This window comes from Rhagoletis zephyria, unplaced genomic scaffold (genome assembly GCF_001687245.7).
Source record: "Rhagoletis zephyria isolate East Lansing unplaced genomic scaffold, Rhagoletis_zephyria_1.1 Rzeph_scaffold_01709, whole genome shotgun sequence".
Taxonomy (NCBI): Eukaryota; Metazoa; Arthropoda; class Insecta; order Diptera; family Tephritidae; genus Rhagoletis; species Rhagoletis zephyria.
In genome coordinates, this window is record NW_016158793.1 from 23,459 (window position 1) to 50,619 (window position 27,161).

Here is a 27,161-nt window from a genome sequence, read left to right on the forward strand (position 1 = left end):
CAAACTGAGGCTGTTAGTGAGGTATTCTTCTCCCGCCGCATCCAAGCGTTTTAGTATCAATATTGGAGGTTAGGTTTTCGGATTTTTCGCACCCTTCTGGTCGCTCGAAATTTGACCTTCGTGTTCGACGAGGCAGCACTACAGTCTATGATTTCCACCTTCTCAGGTTTGATAGGAAACTTATAGTTGAATTTGCAGGTCTTCAATTGCTCTTGCCACTTCTTCCGCTTATGGTGGTTTACCAGTCGACGCAACTCCATGTTGAGAACCGCATTTCGGAGATGCGCGAGATCGACCTAAACTGCAACTCATCTAAATGGTTTCAAAGCCAATTTCAGAGCTATAAATATTTTAGCTGAAACTTACCATCCTTTGGCATACATCAAGAATCAGCTTTTCATTACTCTCAAGTGAGTTTTAAAAATTCAGCTGCCTGTTAAACACTCGCTAATAGTTTGGTGTGATCTTCCTTCCTTCCTCTTTACATTTACCATCAATCCAAATTAAATATCATTACAAAATTATTTCATATGTAATACTAATGAAATGATCTCATGTAAGCGTACAATAATCGCCTTAAAGCCTCGAAAGTTCACTTGCTTGACAACCATCACCGCCCACGAGCCAAAGTTGTTCTTGATCTGATTGTGTGCCACATTATTAGCGCGCACCATTCCACTCACTGTCAATCAACCAATCAGCCAGCCAATCGGGAAGCATGTCAAAATGGATTTTGCGCGCCTTTTGCCTGCCGGCGACTACATAGCTGCCAAGTGAAAACGAAAGCGTTCTGCGCGAGAAATGACCATGAGCTTGCTTGCTTTATTTGCAATTCAATGCGATTGTGCGAATTTGTGTTTTGTAAATTTTTTTTTATTGCTCGGTATTTCTTTTCTGTAAAGCTTTTAATTTGTAGTAACTCGTATTGAAAATACATATCTATGTGTTTACAAGTATAACGCTTCTATAAGCCAGCATGTGGGCACACACCCCGAACCGAACTCATTAGTTGTGATGAAAAGAATTAAAAAATGTATGAACAATGACTATGAATAAAAAAAATAAACAACTTTGCTGAAATGGTAACAAAATGCGGCTACCATTTGTCAACTGGTAGTGGCGGAGAACTAGAAAAAAAAAAGTTTAGCACTTAAGCGCAAACGGGTGTTGCCGCATGATATATGTGGCATTTGCGAATTCTAACGCGCTAACGCCTATTATTAACTCTTGTCTCGTTTGAGCATTCATTTTTTTTTTTTTTAATTTATTTCTTTCATTTACTTGTTGCGCATGTATCGCATGTAGTATGTATATGCTTGCGCTTCACGCCTTTGACTTGTTTCCTTTTCTTTTGTGACTTCAGATTTCAGTTGCACCAGCCAGAGCATATTCGCCCGCTTGTACGCCAACGCATGCAGTTTGAGTCTATTTCGATATGAAAAATGCGAGTATTTAGTAGAATAGATTAAATTAAATGACAATTAAAAGCGTATCAAAGCTCGTCGAAGCGCGTCAAAGCACTTAAACACGTGCAGCGTGACTACTAAACGTAACTACACCTACACACCGCAGCACTTGCCGACTTTGTAGAGCATAATTTTTTCGCAAGTGGGCGTTTTCCGGTGTGAACACACTATTATAGCATTGATTTTCTAAAACAAAAAACCAAAAAGCAATCACGTTCTGCTCACCCCTAGCGGTCAAATTGGCTATCCATTTTTGGTCAGCGTTGAGTGTTTTTTAATTTGTTCAACAAGCGCTGCTTTAAGCCGCGCTTAAGCTCATTCCACAGTTCAACAGCTCCACTTCAGTCTTATATGAGTTTGATTAAGCGAAAAATTGTTGTTGCTTGACCGCTTGATCAGTTTGTTAGTTAGTTTGCCGTTGCTGCTGTACAATGAATGAGCCCACGCGCGCAGCTATTGGCACACCTTTTCGGGTCAAATCCATATGCTTGTGTACGCCCTAAAACGAAATATTTTTATACTACAATACAAATAATTTTTAATTATACATATATAGGTAACTAAGATTTGTTTAGTCAAAAACAAGCAAACACATATTTGGGCTACAACCAATTCATATTTCTACTTGCCTTCTCTTTCCAGATGGTTCACTATGTGTCAGCATCGGCGTTGACCTCACAAAATAGCTTGGCATTGCAGAATCATCAGCAGCTAACTTTTGGCCAATTATTGCGCGCCGCTGGCAATATGGGTGACATCAGAGATTGTCCAGTAAGTGGCGCCTACATTCCTTTGATGCCTCTACTATTTATTTAAATATTAATCCAAATTTATTTAAATTCAAACTTGCTTTTTTTCACTTCTCGCAGAACGCTTGTGGCGCCAAAATCGGCATTTGCCGCGCGCTGCTCAATCGTCCCGATGTTGTCTCTATTGGCATTGTGTGGGACTCGGAACGTCCCGCCGCCGATCAAGTGCATGCTGTACTCAAAGCAATCGGCACCAGCTTACGTCTATCGGACGTTTTCCATCAGGTCGCCGAACAGCGTTGGGCGCAAAATGTACAACACGAACTGGTCGGCATTGTCTCGTATTACGGCAAACACTACACGACCTTCTTCTTCCACACCAAACTCAAAGTGTGGGTGTACTTCGATGATGCTAATGTGAAGGAAGTAAGTAACGCACTTCACTTTTTTCTGCAACCTCTTAAGTAGTATGTCTCATTAATTTATTTCTTTATTTTTCTCTCTCTCTACCCAGGTCGGTCCCAACTGGGAGGGTGTTGTCGACAAGTGCAGCCGCGGTCGCTATCAACCCCTACTGCTGCTCTACGCCGTACCACAGCCACCATCGGGGGGTGCACAATTCGCACCCGAGACCAATCAATCCACCATCGTGCGCCGCGCTATCACACCAAGTCCCATCACACCGGAGAAGCCCAACTTGGGTAACACTCGTCGTGCCATTACGCCCACACCACTGCGTTCACCCAACGACTATCAGAACTTGAGTGTCATACAGAAGAGTATCTTTTCCGGCGCTTCCGCAGCCACGCCGACAATCAGCAATGATGAGACCGATGCTTACATTAGTCGTAAGACCGTCGAGCATGTTTTAAATGCACAACAGTATCAGAATTTGAGTGTCGTGCAGGACAAAATATTTGCCAATAACAGTGGCGGTGTTACGAATCAGCCAGCAGATGGGAAAGACGTCGACACGCTAACGCACAAAATCGGCAAAGTACTCAATGCGCAGCTGGTACGCAAGTATCACCTTCAGCTGCAACGCAGTCAGAGTGCTGAATCCGGCCATGTCAGCGGCGGTTCTTCGAATGGCTCCTCACCACCAAGCGATGGTCTAACCATGCCCGATCACTTAAATCAGCCGCGTCGTCGCGACTCGGGCAACTGGTCAGGCGATCGCAATAGCGCAAGCTCCGCTTCGTCCACCACTTTGGATAATCCTTACCTGTATTTGGTGGGCAAACGCAATCCGCCCGCCGTGCCGCAGAGTCCCACACGCAATGGGTTGCCTTACGACCCCGGCTATGACTCGTTTTCGCTGAGCTCAACCGACTCGTATCCGCCGAAGCATCATTTGAATCCACAGCTCGCCAAGATACCTGAGGCTGGTGGATCCAAAACACTCTCCGGTGATTGCGAAAAGCTCTGCCACGAGGCCGACCAATTGCTAGAGAAATCACGTCTTGTCGAGGAGTCACACGATCTAGAGACCGCACTGGTACTTTGCAACGCAGCCGCTGGGCGGGCACGCGCCGCCATGGATGCCCCCTACAGCAATCCACACACCATGACATTTGCACGCATGAAACACAACACGTGCGTGATGCGCGCACGCAGTCTGCACCGCCGTATTTTGGTTGAGAAGGGCGCTGATATGGATGCCATGCCGGAGATGAAGCATATGCGTGAGGGCAGCAACAGCAGCGTGAAACATGTGCGCCAGAATAGTAAGGACAAGACATTGGACAAGACGCCAACACAGGCAGCCCAAGCAGCCGCCACCGCAGCCGCAAATAAGAGCATCGAAATCTATGCCACGCTGCCCAAGAAGAAGAGCCCCTTGAAGACTCTAGCAGCTGCGGTAGGTAATGCTAGTGATGACAATGCCATCGAATACGAATCGCCACAGCCGGTGGCAGCTAAGCCTGAGCGCGAGAGCCGCTCATTATTCGGCCGAAGCAGCAACAAGTCGGAGAAGGAGAAGCGCAGCCGCAGCGAAGATCGTAATAAGCTGACGCGTGAATTCTCATTGACTGAAACATTGCTTGTTAACGCGAAGGATACGCTCAAGAAGCACAAGGAGGAGAAAGACGAAAAGAAGGAGAAAGATAAGAATGGAAAGAAGCAGCATAAAATTCGCCGCAAGCTTTTGATGGGCGGCCTAATACGCCGCAAAAATCGCTCCATGCCCGATTTAACCGAGGCAGGTGATGATGCAACGACCCAGAAAGAGACGCCTCCACCACTAGCCACTTCGGTGGACGACAGCTCTGTGGGTTTGAATGGCAAGAACGGCATGAGCGGCTACATCTCGGAGGGTCACTTCGAAAATCGCGACTCGAACAATGCCAATCCGAATTTGGAGCGCAGTAAGCTTATGCGTAAGAGCTTCCACGGCAGCGGACGCCAGTTGACTGTAGTCGCTAAGGTCGCGCCACCACCACCAATGCGCACGAGCTCCGCGCTCACCCAACAACAACTGCAGCAACAATTGGCTTTGCAGCAGCAGCAAGACGCAGCAGTGCTACAACACTTCCACCATGAAGCAAATCTCTCTAACATTTCCGTCATGAGCTCAAACACTTCCATTAGCGAAGACTCGTGCCAGACCATTATCACGACATGCGCGCAGGTGCACAACGAACAGAGTCCGCCGAAGGATAACATGTACCAGACATCGAACGGCGTGAGCGCGGGTCAGTACCAACATCACAACGGTTATGCCACCACAACGGCTGATCTGGGCAGAGATGAAGTTGAAGGCATATCTGGCGGAAGTAATGGCAACAGCAATGGCAGCGGCAGTAATCCAACCGAAGTTCCGCTTGAACTTCCGCCATATCCGAGCCCACCGCAGTCAGTTTGCCACTCGCGACAGGCCAGCGAAGATTTTCCACCACCACCGCCGGAGATCGATCTCGAGCCACTGAATCATCAAATCAATCAGATACAGGTGCTTGAAGCGAACAAACAGCAACGCAACATGGAGACTCTGGAGGGCACCAGCAGCATTTTGGCACAGCTGCAGCAGCGTCACCAGCTCATGAAAATGCGCAAAGAACAGGCCACGCCCACATGCGATCCCTCTAATTGGCTCAAGGAGTTGCAGGCCAAGCAAACTGATCTCAGAAATGCACAACGTGCCACAGATTCGCCAGTCGCGCAGCTGACGCAGCAGTCCAACGGCGTGCGCGAACTGACGCACCGCTTCGAGCAGTCTAAATCGGCCAGCAGTACAGGTGAACAGCAACCGCTGCGCTCCTACTCATCACAGGAGCTGCTCAATGCCCCAAAGCCGCCGATACGTACGCAAATGAATGGCCTGCCGCCAATGCAGCACAACGTTATGTCACCAACAGCCACGTCCGGCACCCCACTGCCACCCAAACCCGAGGCAGATGAAGTGGACTGCGCGCCACAACGCCTTCAGCGCCTGCCGCCACACCAGGTATTGCCCAAGCCGAAATACGAAGTACCGCAGTCGCAGATCGCCGAAGAGTTGCGTGAGGTCGAAATGCTTAACACAATGGTGCAGCAAACTTTGAACCATTCGCCTGCTGTACAGCATCAGCAGCAGCCGCAAGAACAACTGCAACAGCAACAGCCACAACTATGCGCGGAGCAAAACGGGCCATCTGTTGCTTTGCCCAAGCGCGTCAAGAAGAAGAGCGTTTCCTTCTGCGATCAAGTGATACTCGTTGCAACAGCGGATAATGAAGAGGACGACGACTTCATACCGAATCCGATTTTGGAACGCGTGCTACGTACGGCGCAAAATCCCAACGAGAATGTGACAGCGCAGCTCATTCAACAACAACAACAGAACATGATACGACTGCCAACCGAAGCGCAACCGCGTGTCGTACAACCGCTGCCGCCATTAGTGCAACAACAACAACACCAACCGCCAATGGCACCTCCTTTGGCGCAGCAGTCGCCAATGCTTGGTGCTGATCGACGCGCTGTACCACTGCAGGGCCAAGAGATGCAGCGCTATGTGCAGTTGCAGCGACCACAATTGGAAGCGCTGCGCCAACAGCAGCAACAGATACAGCAGCAACAACAGCAGCAGCTGCAACAGCAGTCGGCTCTGCCATACATGCCAGCAGGACAGGTGTACGCGCCCATGCAGGACATATATCGCATGCAACAACAACACCAGTTACAACAGTACGCTGCACAGCTGGCGCCGCCACCTTTACCACCAGCGCATCAGCAGCATTCACAATTTGATGAGCGCATGCATGCCAACAACAACAACAACAACAGCGGCGGCGCGAATCATGTTTTGCTTGCAGCACGCACCAGCATGAGCGGCATCGCTAATGTTGCCACGCAGCAACATATGCAGATGCTAGCAGCTCAGCAACAGCAGCAGCAGCAGCAATTACAACAGCAACAACAACATTTGGACGCGCAATCTAGCTATGTGAGCATACCGCGCAGCCACCTAAGTCACCAGCAGCAGCAGCAGCAGCAGCAACAAAGCTACTCAGTTCAATTGCAGAAGCATCAGCAACATATGCAGCAACAACAACAACAGCAGCAGCAACAACAACAACAACAACAACAACAACAATTTACACCGAACGTCGCCTACTATCCAGGCGTACCAGGATTGGACGCGCCACCTTTGCCATCACCTTATCAGCGCGTGCCTTTGCCACACGGCTACGCCAGCGAACAATTCCCGCCATCGGCCGCCAACAGCATGCAGAAGCCACAACATCCCTATCCCTCACCAACAGCTAGCCATCACAGCAGTAGCGCCGCTCCCTCACCTTACTTTCCCGTGCCGCAGAGCGCAGCCGCCGCGCTAGCCATGAGCGTCAACATACAGCCACAACACACCACCAAGGCATCGCATCAGAAGAAGGTAAGCTTTGAGCCGGGCACCAAAGGCGAAACGGACTCGCTTTGTAATGGAAGCAACAACAACTCAACAGCGGCGCTACCACCGAAACCACCGATGAATCTCACAGCGGGTGGGGGCAACGCCAACACCACCGCAGCCGCAGCCGCAGCACAACAGAATGGTCTGCCGTCGGTCATGGCTATGGCGGCGGCCGCAGATAGTAGCGTTAATGTGACCGCTATTCCCACACGCGTCTACAATAATGCCATCGTCAAGGCTTCGGCCAAGGCGGTGGAGTGTAATTTGTGCCGGAAGCGGCATGTAATTGCGCCGNGGCGGCGGCCGCAGATAGTAGCGTTAATGTGACCGCTATTCCCACACGCGTCTACAATAATGCCATCGTCAAGGCTTCGGCCAAGGCGGTGGAGTGTAATTTGTGCCGAAAGCGGCATGTAATTGCGCCGGCCGTGTATTGCACCAACTGCGAGTACTACTTGCAGATGTTGAACAGCCGGCGGTAGGAGGGTGTAAGGTGGGATGGAGAGGAAAGGAGGAAGTGTGGAAGTAGAGAAAGCTTCTGCAATGAAACGCAATAATCGCTGAGCGAATCTAGGTTGACTACTATGACTGCATTTCTGTAGCATTAAGCGTTGCCGTAATTAAGCGTAACATTTAGTTGTACAATAATTTTTAGCTTTAAATTAGTGTTTAGTGAAACTATGAAATCTCAAGCCAAGCTGCCGCCCATATCAAGATACATATCAATGCCTACGTTATAGAACATACGCTCCATATGTGAAGGTAAGTACATCTAATGGCATCGTTTTTTTTTATTAAATGCTTACAAAAGCTTGCAGACACATTGCCACCCATACATACATACGTACATACATACGCAACAACTTTCTACCCTAAAGTATGGCTATTGAAAGAACTTTCTAAAATTTTGGCGCAGCTTTCCCTCTCAAAATTATGTACTGCATGGATTTTCTTTATGGTTCTACATAAAGAACAATTGGCATTCATTTTTATTCAATTGAAAAAAAGTACAACAAAAATTCGCTACGTAGCGTTGCTTCTCAAAAATTTTTAGTCTTTGACTACTCCACAAAAAATCTATAATTCTTCCATTTCGTTTAACAAATTAGTAATTTACTGACTTGAAATAATTTTATTCATTAATCAATTAGTTATACATACATACATACATACATTCATATTTAAGCATACAACTGCATTTGCATACATTTACAAATTCATGAAAATCTCATACATTAAACCCATCTAATCGTTTATTATACGCAAATATATTTTATAAACTAAAACAAAAAAACAATACAAAAAAATATATATTTAGCCCTTAATTACTCTACATATATATAAATTACATACGTATATATTATCATAATTAGTCTTTAGTTGCAATCGTTGCGTCTTGGCGTGTGGCTGTCGAACGGCCACCAACTCTTGCGCATGCGTTTCACAAAATATTTTTATCTTACTTTAATTTTGACTTAATTTTTTTTTTTTTAATTTACGTATTAATTTTACATACACATATTTGCTTATTCATAGTTTACTATTACTGCATATGTATTTGTGTTATGACAATATTTCCATTTTTTCAGCTTTTTATAAGTTTTATAATGTTTTTCCCCACAGAAAAAATGTAGAAGAAGCAAAAGATAAATAGCTGCTGCTGAAAAGAGATGTCTTCATCCAACTAAATGAAAAACACAAAGAATAATAGATGTCTGCTAATAAATAAATAATTTCTTTTTTTTACAGATACAACAAAAAAAAACCTGTTTTATTTGAGTTAAAGAATAACCTAGATTATATTAGTTATAGTGATTGCCCCAGACACGGGACGCACTTGGACAACTAAGAGATGGTCCACGAAAGCTCAATTAATTTGGCCGACGAAACGCTGTGAGCCGGTTACGAAATTACGAATAAGCTTACCGCGAGAATACCCATCGCACAACGGCCTCCCAGAACCCCCTTCAATAAGGAGAGCTGAGGCTTTTCAAGCAAAAGGAGCTCCATTGACCGCCCTCGGCTCTCTCCAGAAGTATCTTGCAATTGCGCATGCCCTAGTATTAGCCCAACGCGCGACGAGCTTGCGTAAGTGAACCGCAGGAGGGCCGAGACGTTCCAGCTGCACCTTAAGTGAGTCTACCGCTTCCTTTATAGCAACTATTTCAGCCTGCAAGACACTATAGAAGTCCGGAAGCCTGAACATAGTTTTTATTGAGAGCCCCCAGCAAATATATCTCCACCAACTCTGCCTCCTATTTTTGGTCCATCCGTGAAGAAGTTCACGGCTCGCTTCCTACAGTTACCTCTTGAGGGATTGTAGGCAGAGAAGGCGCGACCGGCAACCATTTCGGTGGCGCAGTAATTTGTCCATTCAGGGACGAAATCAAAGCCCTCCAGAACTCTGGAGTGTCCAATTTTCGAGCCAGTTAACCCTCATGCAATGCTAAGTACGCATAACTGGGCTATAAACACTTTCCTTTCCCTAACATATCCACCCAAAAAGTATGCAACGCTTTCAAATAAAGATCAGCACTGCTTTTGACCGATAAAGCAGTTGAAACTCAAGTCGATAAGGGCGTTTCTTTTTTCAGTGGCACTGCTTTATTTGAAAATATGAACGGATCGCAAAATACAAAGTGATCAAACATAACGGATGTGAGTTTAAATCCTGAATTATTAGCCATAATTTAAAGACAATTATGTTATATAATAATTTACCCTTTTTTAATCCAAATTAGGCGTTATTTTACCACAAAAGTCACTCCTGAGTGCGCAATGATAAATTAGATAACAAGAAGCACGAATGCATACATACATATGTAAATGCATACAATAGGTGCGTTCGCGTAGCAGTTAATTGTTCAAGTTTAACCAAAACTTACAGGTTTTTGCGTTCGCGTACGCAAAAACTTGCAAAGTAGGGGAAATTGAGAGAGCAAAGTGGCATTTCATTTTGAGGGGAAGCTGTTAGTTTCTGTTGGAAAAATTTTTGCCAACAGCAATTTGCCAACAGGGAAACAGCTGATCAAAAACAGCTGGTAGGAATTTACGCAAATCACAAAATTGAATTTGATGGTTTGGAAGATAAAAATTACAAAATGCGACTAAGTAAACTTGTAAGAAATAAGTAGTTATTTGTTTAATCAATAAACTGTGTCAGTATAACACTTTGCGATGACTTTTCGTACGTTTTAAATTTTACACTTTTGTATGTAAACAAAAATTATATCAGCTGTTCGTCTAACTTGCAAGTTTCTGCAAATTTTCTGTTCGCGTACTATTTTGGATATTTCTCTCTTGTGAGAGAACAGATGACATTGCGCCGGAATTTGGCAGTTGGTTGGTTTCTGCTGGAGATTTTAAACGAACGCACCTATTGTGTATTTGCCCACAAAGGTTTGCTGATAAGTAATGGTACCCTGCAGTGAAAAATTATCAATTGTTAAAAATTACCAACTTATAATTAGCTTTTTGGCGGGATTTCGATAAATACCTCACTATTAATTAGCTATGACAAAACCAACTTAAAGTGAGTTCTAAAGTCGTGCAGGAGTCATGCAGATGCAGTCGGGATTTGTTTTCTTTACAAGTTTCTGTTTAAGAATCCTCATAGTACAAAAAAAATACTTTGAATACATTTCTTTCTACACTTCACAATTTTTTCGAATTCAGGATAAATAAAATGAAGTTCGAAATTTTATAGTAGCATTTTGACGTTATGGCTGACGTAATTTCAATATAGGGCCACCTACTGCAGAATATGTAAACAAATAAACAAATATGCAATGTTGAATATAAATTAAATTAATAAAAATGTAAAAAAAATAAAAATTAATAAAATGTTTATTATTGATAATTTATGTCCAAAAATAATTAGTTACAAGTTAATTGACATACAATGCAGAGGTATCCTAGCCATCGCCCCGCAAATGTAGTTAGCTTTTTACGAACAAAATATACAGTTAAAAGTGTTCGCGTAAACAGACTAAAGTTAGGTATCAGCTAACGTCACTCTCTGCAGCGTAATAACGAACAAACAAATTGGAAATTCTCATTATTAGATATATATACGTACATACATATGTTTGCCGAAAATTTGCTTTTTTAGAATTTTGATTGTTAGTAGCAAAAATATGGTTCATTATGCTGTAAAAAACAATTTGTGTGAAAGATGACAATTTTTCGTCAATATCACTATTAGGCTCGCCCAGGTTCATTAAAGTTCAACGTGCTCAAAAAATAAAATTTAATAAATGTATTACTTAATACATTTTTTTACTAAAATTGCAATTGTCTTCGAAATAGTTTGGTATATGAACCTTTTTTGAGGAGAATCGAAGTATTGGGCGAGCCTAAGACATTCACCAAATATTGTCATATTTCACACAAATTGTTTTGTTTAAAAAAAACGGGTTTTCAGCCCACGTTATTATACATACAAACATATGTATGTACAGATATAGATACTTTTATCAGTGGCCTTAATCAAGTCATTCATCACGTCAACTACTCAATATAATTTCCTTAAAATGTTGTCACTAAGATAGGAGTATGTACATATGTAAGTATGTATGTAGATACGTATGTATGTATGTTTCTATACCTGTGGTAAGTTCCGACGTGGAAGGTGTAAAAACTTCAGCGGAGGTCACTAAGCCGGCGTACGTGAGGAAATCGACGTACTTTGTACTTTGTATTCGCAAAACCTGTACTCATGCACGCTCGTTCGCATGCTCGGTACATATGTATGTATGTATGTATGTAGTATATCCTGTTGATGCAATTTTCCAAATTTATGTGGTGGTATGACGTGTATGACGTGACTTTTAGTGCGTCGAAATTTATCCGAAAGCGAACTTATGTCCAATTAGTACAGCGGAACCTCGAAATAACGAACCTTTATGAACTGAAAAACTCAATATAACAAAATTTTGGTTGTCCACTGAAAAATATTGCCCCCTGAAAATATTGAGCATGAAAACCTTCGGAATATATAGACGGTTGAATTCCCGTTAACAAATGTCTATATATAACGAAGTGTTGACTCAGACCCCTTCACGTTGTGAATTCACAATATGTTGGCGAAAATTTTCCATTTTTCGATGTATGTATTGTTATTCTACAAGTGCAACGAATCATCTGTCCAACCAACCCTTTCAACTTCGTTATATCGAGGTTTCACTGTGCACACAAATGACCCACTTTGTGCCGCTACCAAACTCACACATACGCGATTGATCTTTCTCTCTCTCTCTCTTCTGAATATACAAATTATGATTAATATATGTATGTATAAAAATATATTGTTTATGTTTTTTGTTTACTTTTGAGAGTCGCCCATTGTCGGACATGCTTGCCCATAGTATGGGCAATAAAAACTCTCTGAAATGTTTTGTATTGGCGTGCTATCTTGCACGTGACTTTGTTGTTGTTTCGCATGAGCACGATGTTGAGCGCTTATAAAGGCAACTTGTGGGCAAATATGGATGTATATACATGGTACACTGTATACATGTAAATATTTATGGATTGAGTGAGGTTAATGTACTTATCGCACTAATACAGTAGGTGTTTGGTGTTGCTGTTTTGTGCAAATTTTGTAAGAAAGCGTACTTTTATGACTGAAATGTTTTTCTAGCCGTTTTATATAAAATTTACACTGCAATTCGCAGCAATCTTATGAAATTTGAAATTAAATTGCGCTTTTCACAATTATAAATACGCTTACGACATTTTTGATGAATCAGTCCCACTGAAAGAAAGAGAAGTCCTTTTGATTTAAATACATATGTATGTATGTGTGTAAGTATCTACATATCGAACACGATTTTCAATAGTGACACAAATCAAAATTACGCGTTCGTCAGAAAATGCGAAAAAACTATTTCATATCATATGCTAATCATATGGGCAAGAGAGACTTTACCTTAGGTTTTTTCAACAAATTATAACAAACATTTGATTCAGATTTGGCTGAAAGGTAAATAAAAGCTCTGTGCAGATTTTTAATGTATAATTTCAAAAATGCCAAATTTTGAGTTGTGTCACTTTTGAAGATCGTGTGCGATATGTTAACCAAACCTGCTTCCCTGAATAGTCGTTTCCAATTTGCTAGTAATAATTCTCTATTCCTTTTGATAACAAAATCAGCGCTTTTAAAATAGGATTTCTCAAACACCAGGGCCAAAGTTATTCGTTTTTATGAGAAATTTTATTGCCAATTTTTATACATTTTTTAAATTTCATTTAGAGGTCGGGACCTGTCGATTTAGGTCTGAAAATACGATTTTGTAGATTTATGAGTTTTTGAATGACTGCTTTTGATTTGATTTCAAAGATCAAATATGATCTGAGAAGAGGATATATAGGCCGTTGAAATGGTATATAATAATCTATTGTGGGAATAGGTCTGTTGGGATATTTTATGGGATAAATTAAAAAAATACCCATATTTCAGAATTTTTTTGGACAGTGTGGCTACGGAATTCATCAATATTTATTCAAAATTGATACATACAATCGATCTTTAGCAAAAAAAGTGGTTTTCAAGAAATTTTAGGAAAATGTGGGTGGCACTGCCCACTTATTTGATATATGCGTATCTCAAAAACTACTTGACCGACCTCGACCAATTTTGGTATGCACATTGTGAAATCCAACAAAACCTACTCCTCCTAAAATATAGCTAGCTTTGATTTATTTGAAATTACGGTTACGTTGGTGGAGCCCGTGGTTTTTGTCCGATTTCAAGACTGGCGCATAAGAAGCCTAAGCGCAATGTGTTCCCTAAATTTGGTTGAGAACGGTCGAGTAGTTTTTGAGATATACATATATTATATAAGTGGGCGGTGCCACCCCGATTTTCTTAAAATTTCTTGAAAACCCACTTTTTGCTAAAGAGCGATTGTATATATCAATTTTAGGGACACGATATCGAACCAAAAGTATCGATATAGTACTCATTTTAAACATCGCTGTAAAAATATCGGGTACCCATTAATATCGGGATAAAAAGACTCCATATTCCAAATATCGATACCAAATTCAAAAATTAAATCTGAATATTGGTCTCATTTTCTAATAAAGAATGAACAATTTTGCACTTTAATAAGTGGTTGCTTATGTAGGTAAGTGTGTTACTTGACATCACCGAAGGCATGGGTTGAAATCCCGCCGCATGGCAACTTAAGTAAAATAGTACACATTTGTGCTCTTTAAGGCCAAAAATATATCCATATTGCTTTACATATAAGTTCCAAAGTATAGACATATTTATGGGCGTTTCCAGGGGAAGGTCATGGCACGACATAGATTTGCAAAAAATGGAACAACTAAGTAGCGCTGAAGTCAAAATAAAAAAATATATTCGACAGGAAATTCATGTTTTATTTGCGTTAAAAATTAGTTTAATAACAATATTAACAAAAAAAAGATTAAATTGAAATTTTAGTAACGTAACGTCATGTAACATCACCTCAGATATTTCGGCTAATAAAAAAGCAGGAAAGATTTTTACATTTTGAAACTTTGAAAATGAACTTTAAAATATTAACAAATAAAAATTATACAAATAATCTTGCCCAATTCCCAGAGTTTTTAAATGTTGACGATTTATTTTTTTAACATTTCGTCACGCCACGCGAGATTTTCCTTAAGCACATCAAAAAGAATTTAATAAAAGAAAATTATTTTTTATATAATGTACAATATTTTATTAATTACATTTAGGGGACTCCCTTAAACTCTAAAAGTCTTAAACTGTGTAAAACTCGTAAGTTTACGAGGCTTTTATAGGAACGCCCCCTTTATGAAAAGGTGTAAATAGTTGCGTAAAGTGTCTGTTTGACAGATCAGCCAGGATTTTGTGAAGCAACTTTTCTTTCTTAGTATTTTCCATAACATCCCGCCATCTTGGCTAAAATACAATTAAAAATTCCGAAAATTGGCAAAAAACCTAAGTCAGTACAGTTAGCGGATGAAATTCTTTCATTTTATTCGTTTATAATTTTTTTAATTTATTTTCATTATTTTATCATACATTTTAGTATAAAAATTTCGGCCCCTCGGCAATACTGAAGTTTACGAGGTCGTTTGCGCATCAAATTTGCCTCGTAATTTTTGGAGCGGCTCGTAAATAGAGCTCCATACAAATTTTGACTGTTCTTTTACGAGGCTCGAGCTTACGAGCTTTACGAGGTTTACGAGGCTTTTACGAGTTTAAGGAAAGACCCCTTTAAACTTTGTATTGTACATTTACGATTCGATACGATACAAGGGTTCTGGTACTCGATTCTAAAAAATATCGTTTGAAAACTATCGAGTAAAAAGTATCGGTATCGAATGGCAAAAATATCGATATGCTATCATATCGTATCGAAATTCGTGTCCCTAATCAATTTTGAATAAATATTGATGAATTCCTTAGCCACACTGCTCAAAAAATCTGAAATTGCGGTACATACACACATATAAATTCAAGGCCGTATTTAAGAAAAGTCGCCTAACTGCGAAAATTTTCATGCGATTGCAATAAATGAGCTATCAGCATTATTTAAAAATAGATTTAATTTTGGATAGTATCACATATTTTGAAATTGTGGAAATTATCGATGGTCGAAATTTAAAAAATTAAGAGAAATATGGGTTTTTTATTTTACCCGATAAAAAATCCCAACAAGCCAAATCCGACAATAGATTATTATATCCCATTTTAAAGACCTATATATCCTCTTCTCATATCATATTCGATCGAATCAAACATATTCATTCAAAAGGTCATAAATCTACAAAGTCGTATTTTTTGACCTAAATCGACAGGTCGCGACCTCTGAATGACCTTAAAAAATCTGTAAAAATAGGCAATAATATTTCTCCAAACAACGAATAAAAAAGCATTTTCGATGGGCACCCTAATGCACAGTGCCATAAATTGGCTCTCATGAAAATAATGAAAATAGTAGTAGATACCCTTTATTTACGTCGCAAACTGCCAAAGGCAAGGCTGAAACCCTGTTTATATTTACATTACCAAATATGTATATCAGAAGCTTATGGACACATTTGTAATAAACAGTTGATGTATTTTTTGAGCTTGTGTTTTTCTTTTTCCTATGCCTATTTATATTCCTATTTATAAATTCAAATCTCGTGTTGGCATTACTGCGCATTTTAAAAGGAATGAGATTGGACTTTGAACCCACCTCTCTTCTCTGTAACGAGTTTACATGAACATTGAAGAAATTGATAACGCAATAGCATAACAATAATTTTCAATTGCGTTCAATTTAAATTAATCAGAAGTTGTTTATTTGCATATTTCTATATTTAAATATAGCAAATCGAAAACAAAAAACAAAAAAGTAAACAAAAAGTGATTACACTGTACTTTTGACTCTGCGAGAAGCACATGTTTTCGAATACTTAATTCACGTTTCTATACGTCAATGCATATCTACTACACTTGGGTTAGATTATGTAAATATCGAAAACAAAATAAAAAAATATTAAATTTACATAGTATTAATAGTTAGTATGAAATTAGCTTACGGTTAGTATATCGATCATTTACAAAAATACTGTCATAACTCAAAAAACGGTGTTTTTGAGCAAATGAAGCGTGCTTTACTTTGTGTACAAATTTCGTGCTGAAATCTTTTTGTAGTTTCCGCATAATAGCACAATATGCATATAAATATTTTTCCTACATTTTAGCAGCAAATTAAACATTTTTAACGCGTCTACTGAAAAATTTATCTTTTTGAGTTGTGACAGTCTTTTGGTAAATTAGCTACATATATGTAATTCAGATTCTGCTGGATTTCTGACAATCAAAGTAACCGGGGAAGAGTGTAAAAAATAGTTCGTTTTAGCTTAACTTAGAAACTGATCGGATGTTTTTTTGCCAGGGAGCCAATTCTTGTTTTATGAATTTTGAAGTGAAAACATTTTTCATCACTTCACAATAATTTACCAAATAATTACATACTTCCTAGATGTTAATGTAAAAGCCTTTAAAGATCGAGAATCGCTTCAAATTATATAATGAAATGAGCAATGGAGCAAACTAAATTTTCACTGACATCGAATTTTTCATTCCCACTTCACTATTTCATAGAACGAGAATTGGCCGCCAGGAGGGCGTATTGAGCAATGGCAGGCAAAAATAATTTTATTCAATCAAAAGTTGACCTTAGCGTAGTAGATTTTTGACTGGAACATGGTGTAGATTTAGAGCCGATTACTCAATATCTACTTAATACTAACCACAGGTTAAACAGGTGATGTGTTATGAAATCGATCATGACGATAACGATGTTTAATCTGCAATTCGTGTTAACCAGACATTGAGGAACTGGCCCATAATCTTAAACCGTAGATAATAATTTTAGTAAAAGCAAAAATCTACGCAAAGTGGTGCTATTGGAAAATGTTGGGAAAAAATCAAAGTTTAGCAGCGCTCTCCCCAAACTTGGTACCAATTATTTTATATCTTTACCCGTTAAATAAGGCGTGTTTATTGAATAGCGTGATAGCGAAGCTACTGATATGACTATCTACGTCATAAATTACGCGCTCTTATTGATAACGATAGCAGGGCAAATGGTTCATTTCCACTGTTCGAACTATAGAACGCCACTACACCTGCAGCCTTATTTGGGGTCAAAATCTTCAGGAGTGTCCACACCGAAATCTTTGTGTTCACTGAGCGTTGTGAAATTTGGAGTCTAACTCTCCAATCTAGCAGTTTTAGTAAATTTCTTGCATTTCAACTACATTGTGGCTTTGTTTACATTTCCATCTGTGCTCGCAAGGAGCAATAGTTGAAATCGGAATGTTGACTTAAATTGGTAAAATGCACCATTAACAGCGTATGCTCTCGTAGTCATTTAATTTCAATTGATAAATAAATATGTAAGTACACCCAGAAAAAAGTCAGCCAAATGCATATATTTCTCTCAACACATGACTTACTAACTAACTATAACGAAATCATACGTAGAGAAAAACATATTTATTTGACGTAACTAAACTATTTTCTCAGTGTAGATGTGAAAGATATAATGACAGCAACCTTCAACAAATATTCATATCAAAAACTCATTAAAAAATGTTCATGTACATAGGTCAGGTAATGTAAGTAGTAAATTTAACTTCCAGACTTTATTATTCATGAACACAGACATGTTACTTGTATGTTATATGTATGTATGCATGTACTATGTATTTATATATACTATATTATGTTATGCTTCCCTAACGATGTATGTATGCATGTATGTATGACTACTGACGTCAATCCAAACGTCAGTCTAAAGGCTAGCTTCTTCCTATTGGTGTTTGACCCCGTTAAAAAAACATTTTTTAACAGCCATTACCGATTAGCCAGCATCTTATACAAGTAAACCGAAATTGTATTAACCAAAACGATATGCTTATTATATTTTCTGATAATGCTTCTAAGTATATATACATATACTTATGTACTTGTATTACATTTTTATGGTTTGACGTTTACCATTGTACGAGCATCAATATCATTTTCGAGCTTAGATTGAATTGCATACGTTTTAAGAGCATTGATACAGAGCTTAATAAGTCCACTTAAAGCTTCACTTTAGTGAATTATTTGCCGTCATCTAGCGTGTCTTCTTAGTTAGAAGGATATTTACAAAAAAATTAGATTACTCCATATTTTATCTATTATGTAGTTATGTACTTCTCTCAATTCTAGGATATCATTTGTTCGTGATTCAGATCCAATTACCATGCGAATTACAGACAGTCTCGCTCCCGCCTCTAATTTTTATCGGAAATTTATCGAAAACAGTTCGCAAATCAAAACTGGTGGGATAGATTCTGTAACCAGTTAGCGATCCGAAAATTGTCGCTAACTAGTTACGGAATTTCCCTCCTGGATTTTTTTTCTAAGGACGAAAAGTAAAGTTTATATTATGTGTACATCACCCATTTAATACGGAATCTGACAAATGTTTAGCAATAACCTACATTTTGCATCAATTTTGTAGCGAAGGAAAAAAATAAAACACAGAGAACTGTCAAATCGAATTTAGAAAGTACCCCCGGGGAATGGGGTAATTCGCATTAGTAATTGGGGAAGCGAACAAAGTAATCCAGGCTGCAGTGGGAGAACCGTAACTACACCACTGCCAGGGATATTCTTTGTAAGCCCAAAGCTCTAATTACTTTTTGTACTCCTGCTATCACCTTATATTAATTCGACTTGACTGGACTTTTACAATCACAGTCAGTAGATGTTTACCAACCTTGCCAACGATGTACAGTTGATTAGCCAATCGACTCCTCCATTAAAGCAGCTAGTGCTACCTGAAAAAACACCAGGAATAAAGCCACACCTTAGCCTTACCTACAGGTCGACAGATGCTATGACGTAAAGCGTCAGAGTGGGAGTGAAATTGAGTGCACTACTGTTTCCAACGAGAACGACCCTCTGTAGCCACTCCAGGTTCTGCGAAAGTTGATAAACTTCCGTTTGGAAGATTGGAAGGGTTCTCGGAGGTAGCGAAAGCTTCAGTCTGAGGCCATATACGCCAGCTCCAAACCCTCAGAATTCTTAGAGTGATCTCGATCTGAAATAATTGGAGCTAAGAGCCTTGCTGATCTCTGTTTCTAGATGATAAGACTTAACCTGTGAGCATTGCCCCCACGCCAGGCATTGAATATTTAGGGCCGTTTACTCAATGTCTGGTTAACACTAATCTCCGGTTAAACATAGTTATCGACGTTGCCCACTCCCTGTTGTATGCACGGAGCCGAAGACGTCGATAACGATGTTTAACCGCAGATTAGTGTTAACCGGACATTGAGTAACCGGCCCTTAGCGAGCGTCTGCTTCATCGTTACTTAAGTAGTTCTGGAAGCCTACACCACTGCCCCATAGGTTATTTGCTATTGGACGTATAACCCCAGAATTTTTCCGCTACACATTTACACACCCTCAGCGCTCTCGTAGCCTTGGTGCAGGCCGCCTCAACATTAGTCCTCCACAGGAGCTTGAGTTTCAGGATAAGTCCCAGATACTTCACTTCTGTGGCGACGCTGACCACGACCCCATATAAGGTTAAGGGCTGTTTAACACAATTCGGTGGTAGAAGCTCCGGTTAAAGGCAATGACTGCTTTATCGATCGCATGTTATATGTATGATATCGAAAACGTCGATAGTGCAGTGGTAGTGATAACCAGAAGGAAATATCCTTAAGGGCCGGTTACTCAATGTCTGATTAGCACAAATCGGAGGTGGAAGCTCCAGTTAAATACAACGACTTCTTTATCGATCACATGTTATATGCGTGATGTCGAAAACGTCGATAATGATGTTTAACCGGCAAGTATCGATAACCAGACATTGAACAACCGGCCCTTAAGGCTCTGTTATGCATACTTGGCATTGCATGCACTGCTATACCATTTTTACGTAGAAATCAAAAACCAACAGACTTTTACGTATGTAATGCTGTGCGTTGGGTAACCGCTTACACGCGAAGCTCATTTAACAGATTCCTTATGTGACAACTCTCAAGCAATGCCAAGTATGCATAACAGAGCCTTAAAGGCTCTGTTATGCATACTTGGCATTGCTTGAGAGTTGTCACATAAGGAATCTGTTAAATGAGCTTCGCGTGTAAGCGGTTACCCAACGCACAGCATTACATACGTAAAAGTCTGTTGGTTTTTGATTTCTACGTAAAAATGGTATAGCAGTGCATGCAATGCCAAGTATGCATAACAGAGCCTTCAGACAGATACCCGATATTTTGCCATTACCCCCCTGCAGCTGTAACCAGCCTTCTTTCTCCTCAAAGTTAGCTCCTTATCTGTCACTACCCACCGCTCGTAATCTGAAACTAGTAAATTTCGCAATACCTATTCTTTGAATTATTTATTAACTGCTCTTTTTTAGCTGAACAAGCTCAGTCAATAGTGAACTGCTGCGGAAGAGAATTACAGTAAAAGCAATTAAACGTATACTTAAATTAATTACATTGAGGAGTATACTATACATATATTTATGTACATTTGTAGGTATGTATGCAATTGTTTATATACAGATAAACCCACGAATGTGAATATACACAAATAAAATATATACTATATAGTGGATTTCGCTAAGCGGCGTACGTGCATTAAAGGACGTAAACATCGCCGATGATCACTTTTCAATAAGATACTTATTATACACATACCGGCCGAAAAGTATTGTTTTGGCTCAGCTGGTGTCAATAACAATATTTGTGCCGACACTCCATAAGATGTATGCACATACCCACATTTGTGTATGGGGAGAAAAGTCCATCAAACACCACCGCGCCGCCGGCAGTGACTCATTTGGTAGCGTACGTGAAACCAGTTGCGCTCCGAATAATACATACGTGCTGCACACAGTGTTGCCAGAGAAATTGCCCCAAAAATCTTCATTTTGTTCAAAAAACTCTTCAAAATAAGATTTTAAAGATAAAAAAATCTTTTCGATCCCAAAAAAGTCTTAATCTAAAAAAAAAAATTTTAACTCAATAAGAAACACACAATTCGATATTGGCTTTACGGCTGTAAACAGCCTTTATTATGTTAACTGAAAAAAATTTGCAATTTCAAGTTATACAGCCAATTTCACGAAAGCAGTTTAAATGAAAAATGATTTTAGTTTTTTGAATTTTATATGGAAATTTACAGAAAATTAAAAATCATTTTCAACTTAAATTGATGGTGAAACCGGCTAATAAATTCTTTTTTATTTAAATTTAAGTGAGAAATCAATATTGCCTTTGTAGCATCCAAAAATTGTTTAGCACAGTTTGCTTTCTAAATCATACATATATGAGTTTACAAATAATAAACCAACGCATAAAATACGGAAATACATTGAAAAAAAACTCCTGGTCATTGGTTCATGAAGAAATTAACGGTACCTCTAAATTTATATATGTGGAGTGAGGTCAGTTGTTTTGTGCTTAAAAATTGCTTAGTTTTTGTGTTTATTTAATGTTATCTCACGAAAACCATGTATGTCCAAACTTCAAAAGTTAAGAAAATTCGACAAAGATTCATAACATTTTTAAGCTTTTTAATTAGATTTTCTATGAATATTGTTTTATAAAGCTTACCCCCCCTTTACTTCTTGTTATAAATTTATCCATGTAGACTCATCACTAAATATATCTTAAATGGCAGTTTAATTGAAATTTTCCACGTTTAACGTATTCATTATAAAAAACCTTTTTCTTTTTCATTCATTTGCTACTTACAATGATGTAGCAAGGATAAAATAAATAAGTTAAAAATTTTGAAATCTTACATCATACACAAAAATCTTAATTTTAAAGATATTTACAGTATAAAATTTTGCATTTAAAAAATCCTTTTTTGAGTTAATAAAAAACTGCCCAAAAAATCTTTATTTTGAAGAAAAATTCTGACTTATGGCAACGCTGGCTGCACAATTGTTGACGCTCAGCGCCAAGCAAATACTCTTCGTAAAAAAATTTTGCGCGCTCAAACATTCGCTCCATCCATGCGATGGCATCAATGTTTCCATTCAAGGTTTTTGGGTTTGTGTATAAAAGCGCTTGCACGCCGCTGGCGAGGAACATTCATACAACAACCAGCAGCAAGTACACAATAAGCTTAAGAATAATAAAGCAAAAAATTTTGAAAATTTGAAATAACTGAAAGTGAAAAGTGAAGAACTTTTTGAAAAAAAGCGAAGCGTTTTAACCAAAAAAGAAACCAATTGAAAAGTTATTGTAAATTGAACATTTGTGTTTTTACATACATACATATTTACATACGTAGAAAATCGTGAAACAATGAGCAGCATAGTGAAACAAAGTTGTCGTGTCTGCCAAACGGCGGGCAAGCAAATAAATTTCTTTCCCAATCCTTGGAAGACAGCTGCACCGGCCTTTTCCACATCCTGCACTTGCCAACAAACAAATGCCGCCTACAAACAGGAAAGTCGAGCTGTCGAATTCTCAAGGCGCCTTCTCTCAAAAGTTTCGCTGCAAAATATAACTGGTCATCCACGACAGCAACAAGAACCATGGAAGCCATGGCCGAACAGCGTAAATCCACATACTGGCGAAATTGGCGGCCCAGCTGGTCCAGAACCCACACGCTACGGTGATTGGGAACGGAAGGGACGAGTTTCAGATTTTTAGTCAAAATTTGCTTAGAATTTTGCTTTTCTTTCACTACTAAGTAGAAATATCAATAGTACATAAGTATGTATAAGCAATAATTAAAGAAAAAAATAGCATAAGACATTTCGACTGAATAAGAATTGTAATTTATATTTTAATAAATTACTATACTATTTTAAGTACAAATGTACTTAAACATAAATAATGAGTTTTACTTCGCTTTAACGGGAATCGATGGAACTAATTGGGGTGAATAGAAAACGGAAGTGATTTCTGCTGCTATGTTGTAAGTGGTGAAAAGCGGAACTTTTTCCGGTGGGCAAAAGCACTGCATTGCCGATGCATATGTTGAAATGTAAGACAGTCAAGTGAAACCTCGATATAACGAACCTTGATAACATGAAAACACTCAAAAATAAGAAAATTTTTGTCCCCTAAATTTGAGCATAAAATTCTTCGAAATATATTGACGGTTAAACGGCCATTATATAACGGAAGTGACGACTCCAAAGCCTCTGCATAGCTAAGTCTGAATATATATATTATTCATAAAAAATAAAATAGATTTAAAGAGCTCTATAAAATGACATTTTTATACAATTTTTCGGTTTATAAAGTAGTTAAAGCCTTCTTTACTTTTAATGAATTTGGGTGTATAAATATAACGAAACGGTTAATATAACATACTATTGGTCGAACCCTATCAGCTTCGTATATTGAGGTTTCATTGTAGTTCGAATTATTAATGCTCGTTTTTAACAATATTTTTTTCTGAATTGAAATATTTTGTTTCTTTTTATTTGAGGAGGTCGGCCGCTGTGGTGTAGTGGTAAGCAGTGCGCGCTTTCACACATCAACACCTGGATTCAAGCCCTGGTCAAAGCAACATCCGAAAAAATATAGAAAAAGGTTTTTTCTTAACAGCGGTCGTCCCTCGGCAGGCAATGGCAAACCTCCGAGTGTATTTCTGCCATGAAAAACAGCTTCTCATAAAAATACAATCGCCGTTCGGAGTCGGCGTAAAACTGTAGGTCCCTCCGCTTTGTGTGACAACATCAAGGCGCACGCCACAAGTCGGAGGAGAAGCTCGGCCAAACACTAACATATGTGTAAGCGCCAATCTATTATTATTATTATTATTATTTGAGGAGCTTTCCAGCCGGTTAAGTAAAAAACAAAAATTATTTTAAGTTTATTCGTCTACGCGGTCGAAAAGTTTGTAAACAACCCAATAGGAAATTGAAAACTGTAAAAAGTTTTCGCTACCATCAGATTACGTACTACCTACGTCAAAGGTCGTATAAAACTGGGCTCGTTGAAGGGGTCTGGCATTTCTACATACAGTATATATATGTATTTATGTACGCGGGTGTGAGAATTTTATTGCGTTGCAAAAATCCAAACTTTTGATACGTAATTAATAGCCTATTCTATAACTAACGTTTGCTGGAATAAATGCATAATTAAAAAAATCAAAAATTCGAGAAAAACGGTTTTTCATTCCCTCATTGAACGAACGTTAATATTATCTTAAAAAGGGCAGTAAATATTGTATCATAGGAACATTTCCACGGATTTTTGAAAAAAAAAATTTATTTCATGAAGCGGCGTCAATCCTCCTTCGTTTAGGGGGGATTTTTGGGGCCCACACCCCTTCCCCCTCCGCCCCACCTCTAAATCGTTGTACAACTAGCTAAACATTTCCCTTTTATTTAATATTTACAAAAAGGGTCTATATGGATCACCCTATATTCACGCTATTAAAATTTCCTCTCGAACTCTCGCCATTTTCGAAATTCAGATTTGTCAAAATCATCAAATTGTATCCAAAAAGCATGCTAATGTCAGTAGCCAATAAAAAAACACTAAATTATGTTAAGAGCGGCTGCCTGGCAACCTTGGCCGGCCCTCGAACTTCTTTTGGTGAAATTGTAATCAATTTCACCACTGTTAGCGAATGTCAAACCAAGGAAAACAAAAACAGCTGATAAGTTGACAAATGGTTAATTGTCATTACACAATTTTTTTTTGTGAAAAAAGTAAAATAAACTGAAGATTTAAGTTTTACCATCGCTTATAAATGATGAGTAATTTAATAAACATTAGCAAACAGACTAGCCGATTGTGCCAATCGCCATTGAAGCAAGCTGCAACAAATATATTGCAAAGCAATTGCGCTGCGCTCTCCACAACCGCAAATGTCTGCGCCGAGTCCAAGGAGCCTAAACAAAAAAGCGAACGCGTAGTTGAATTCGAGAAAAAGTTGCGTGCAAAGACACCACTTGGAAAATTAGATGAATTCTCGAAACATCCTTTCCAAGAAAAAGAACCGCTGAAGCCATGGCCTAATGCAACCAATCCACATACGGGTGAAATTGGTGGACCTGCTGGACCAGAGCCAACGCGCTATGGTGATTGGGAGCGTAAAGGCCGCGTCACAGACTTTTAAAGTAGAATTTGCTGCTTGATTTGGTAGACTAATATTATTCCTACTTTTTGTCTTTGAAGTTTTTATATATATGTAGTAACAGATGCTTTTTTGCTTTCATTAAAATGAATGTACGAATGCTTATGTGCAGCTGCAGGTCTTCAGAAAACTACTTTTCCTTTCAATAAAGCTACATTTATCCTGATACTGCAAGAGGGTAATATAAGCTTTCTCTTCGTATATCTCCAGTTTTATTTACTGACTCATAGGTATTTAATAAAGGCGGTGCGTTCAGTTTTCGCAGCTATATACATACGTCTAACTGTTTCTTTAAACCAAAAACACATGACGTCAAATGGACGATCCTAAGCCAATAGCGCTGATGACCTTGAGGATAAGTATATTGTTTTTAATAATATGAGGGTAAACGAACTTGTTATTTACTGAGTAATGGCTATCCCAGAATAGTCGTTGCTTATATGTAAGTTGCAGGCGGCTACCGAAAATTAAAAAAAATGTTTAAAAGGATGTGTATAAACAATGAAGCTGTCACGGCGAAATTATTTCCTCAACTTAGTACATAATCAAATATAATTACATATAATCCCATTGAAAATAGAAAGCTTTACAGTAAAGGCTAGAGATATCACAATGGTTTTATTATAAATAATCTCCCATTCCAACACTTGCTCATTGTTAATTACATAATTAAAACCTAATTCCTACTGGCAACTAAAAAAAAAAACAATTAATTCATAGAACAAATGATGTTTACGAAATGCCGGAATCAAAACAGAATTTTCTTTACAATTTTTCTATATTTTTTCTGTTACATCCTTTGTGCCAAGTTTCTCAGTAGAGTTTGATACTGTCGATAGTACCGCCACTCGATAGTGTTCGAAACGATAGTTGAAAAAATCGATAGTATCGATAGTACTATCGTCGTGAACCACATTATGTAACAGTGTTCAATTGAAACCTTCAGTTCTTAGAAAATTTATAAAAATTAATAAATTACTTTGTAAATTACACTTTTTTTTAATATGAATTAATCAAAAGGAACTTTTTATAATAATAGAATAAACTTATTAATTGATCAGTGCATCTGAATAGAGACAGGCAAAATCTGAATTTTTTATATGGAAAAATGAAATTCAGATTTTGTTTGTCCCTTTTCAAGTGCAAGGGAGTGAATGTGGTTATAGTCATACATTTTTAGTACAACAAACACAAAATTTACAACTCAGTGACAAGGGAAATTATTAACCTTTTACCATATTAGGGAACGTACCCATACTACGTGACCCGTTCAGGGGGGGGAGGGGGATCTTCCAAATACCACACTTGGTCACAGTGGGGGGCGGGGGGGCTTAGGTTTTTATCACGTAGTCAATATCCACTAAGAAAATCTAGCGTTTTTTTCGAGCTACATTCAAATATGGCGC

At 38.8% G+C, this 27,161-nt stretch overlaps 3 protein-coding genes across 3 annotated transcripts in view; all 3 read left to right on the forward strand.

Annotated features, from left to right (window-relative positions):
- The window catches only part of LOC108364911 (uncharacterized), a 31,530-nt gene extending 23,127 nt beyond the window's left edge, over nt 1-8,403 (forward strand). The window contains exons 4-7 of the mRNA XM_017618794.1: nt 2,109-2,237; nt 2,336-2,641; nt 2,730-7,287; nt 7,419-8,403. Coding sequence (XP_017474283.1) covers nt 2,109-2,237; nt 2,336-2,641; nt 2,730-7,287; nt 7,419-7,591 — 5,166 coding nt within the window. The 3' untranslated portion in view covers nt 7,592-8,403. The remainder of the gene's footprint in view (nt 1-2,108; nt 2,238-2,335; nt 2,642-2,729; nt 7,288-7,418) is intronic.
- Nucleotides 8,404-22,738: 14,335 nt separating this feature from the next.
- LOC108364918 (succinate dehydrogenase assembly factor 4, mitochondrial-like) lies at nt 22,739-23,467 on the forward strand. The gene has a single exon (XM_017618805.1). The coding sequence runs from the start codon at nt 22,956-22,958 to the stop codon at nt 23,304-23,306; it is 351 nt and encodes a 116-aa protein (XP_017474294.1). The 5' UTR covers nt 22,739-22,955; the 3' UTR covers nt 23,307-23,467.
- Nucleotides 23,468-25,269: 1,802 nt separating this feature from the next.
- On the forward strand, nt 25,270-25,939 carry LOC108364913 (succinate dehydrogenase assembly factor 4, mitochondrial-like). The gene is made up of 2 exons (XM_017618796.1): nt 25,270-25,760; nt 25,868-25,939. The coding sequence occupies exon 1, from the start codon at nt 25,369-25,371 to the stop codon at nt 25,735-25,737; it is 369 nt and encodes a 122-aa protein (XP_017474285.1). The 5' UTR covers nt 25,270-25,368; the 3' UTR covers nt 25,738-25,760; nt 25,868-25,939.
- Nucleotides 25,940-27,161: the final 1,222 nt, after the last annotated feature.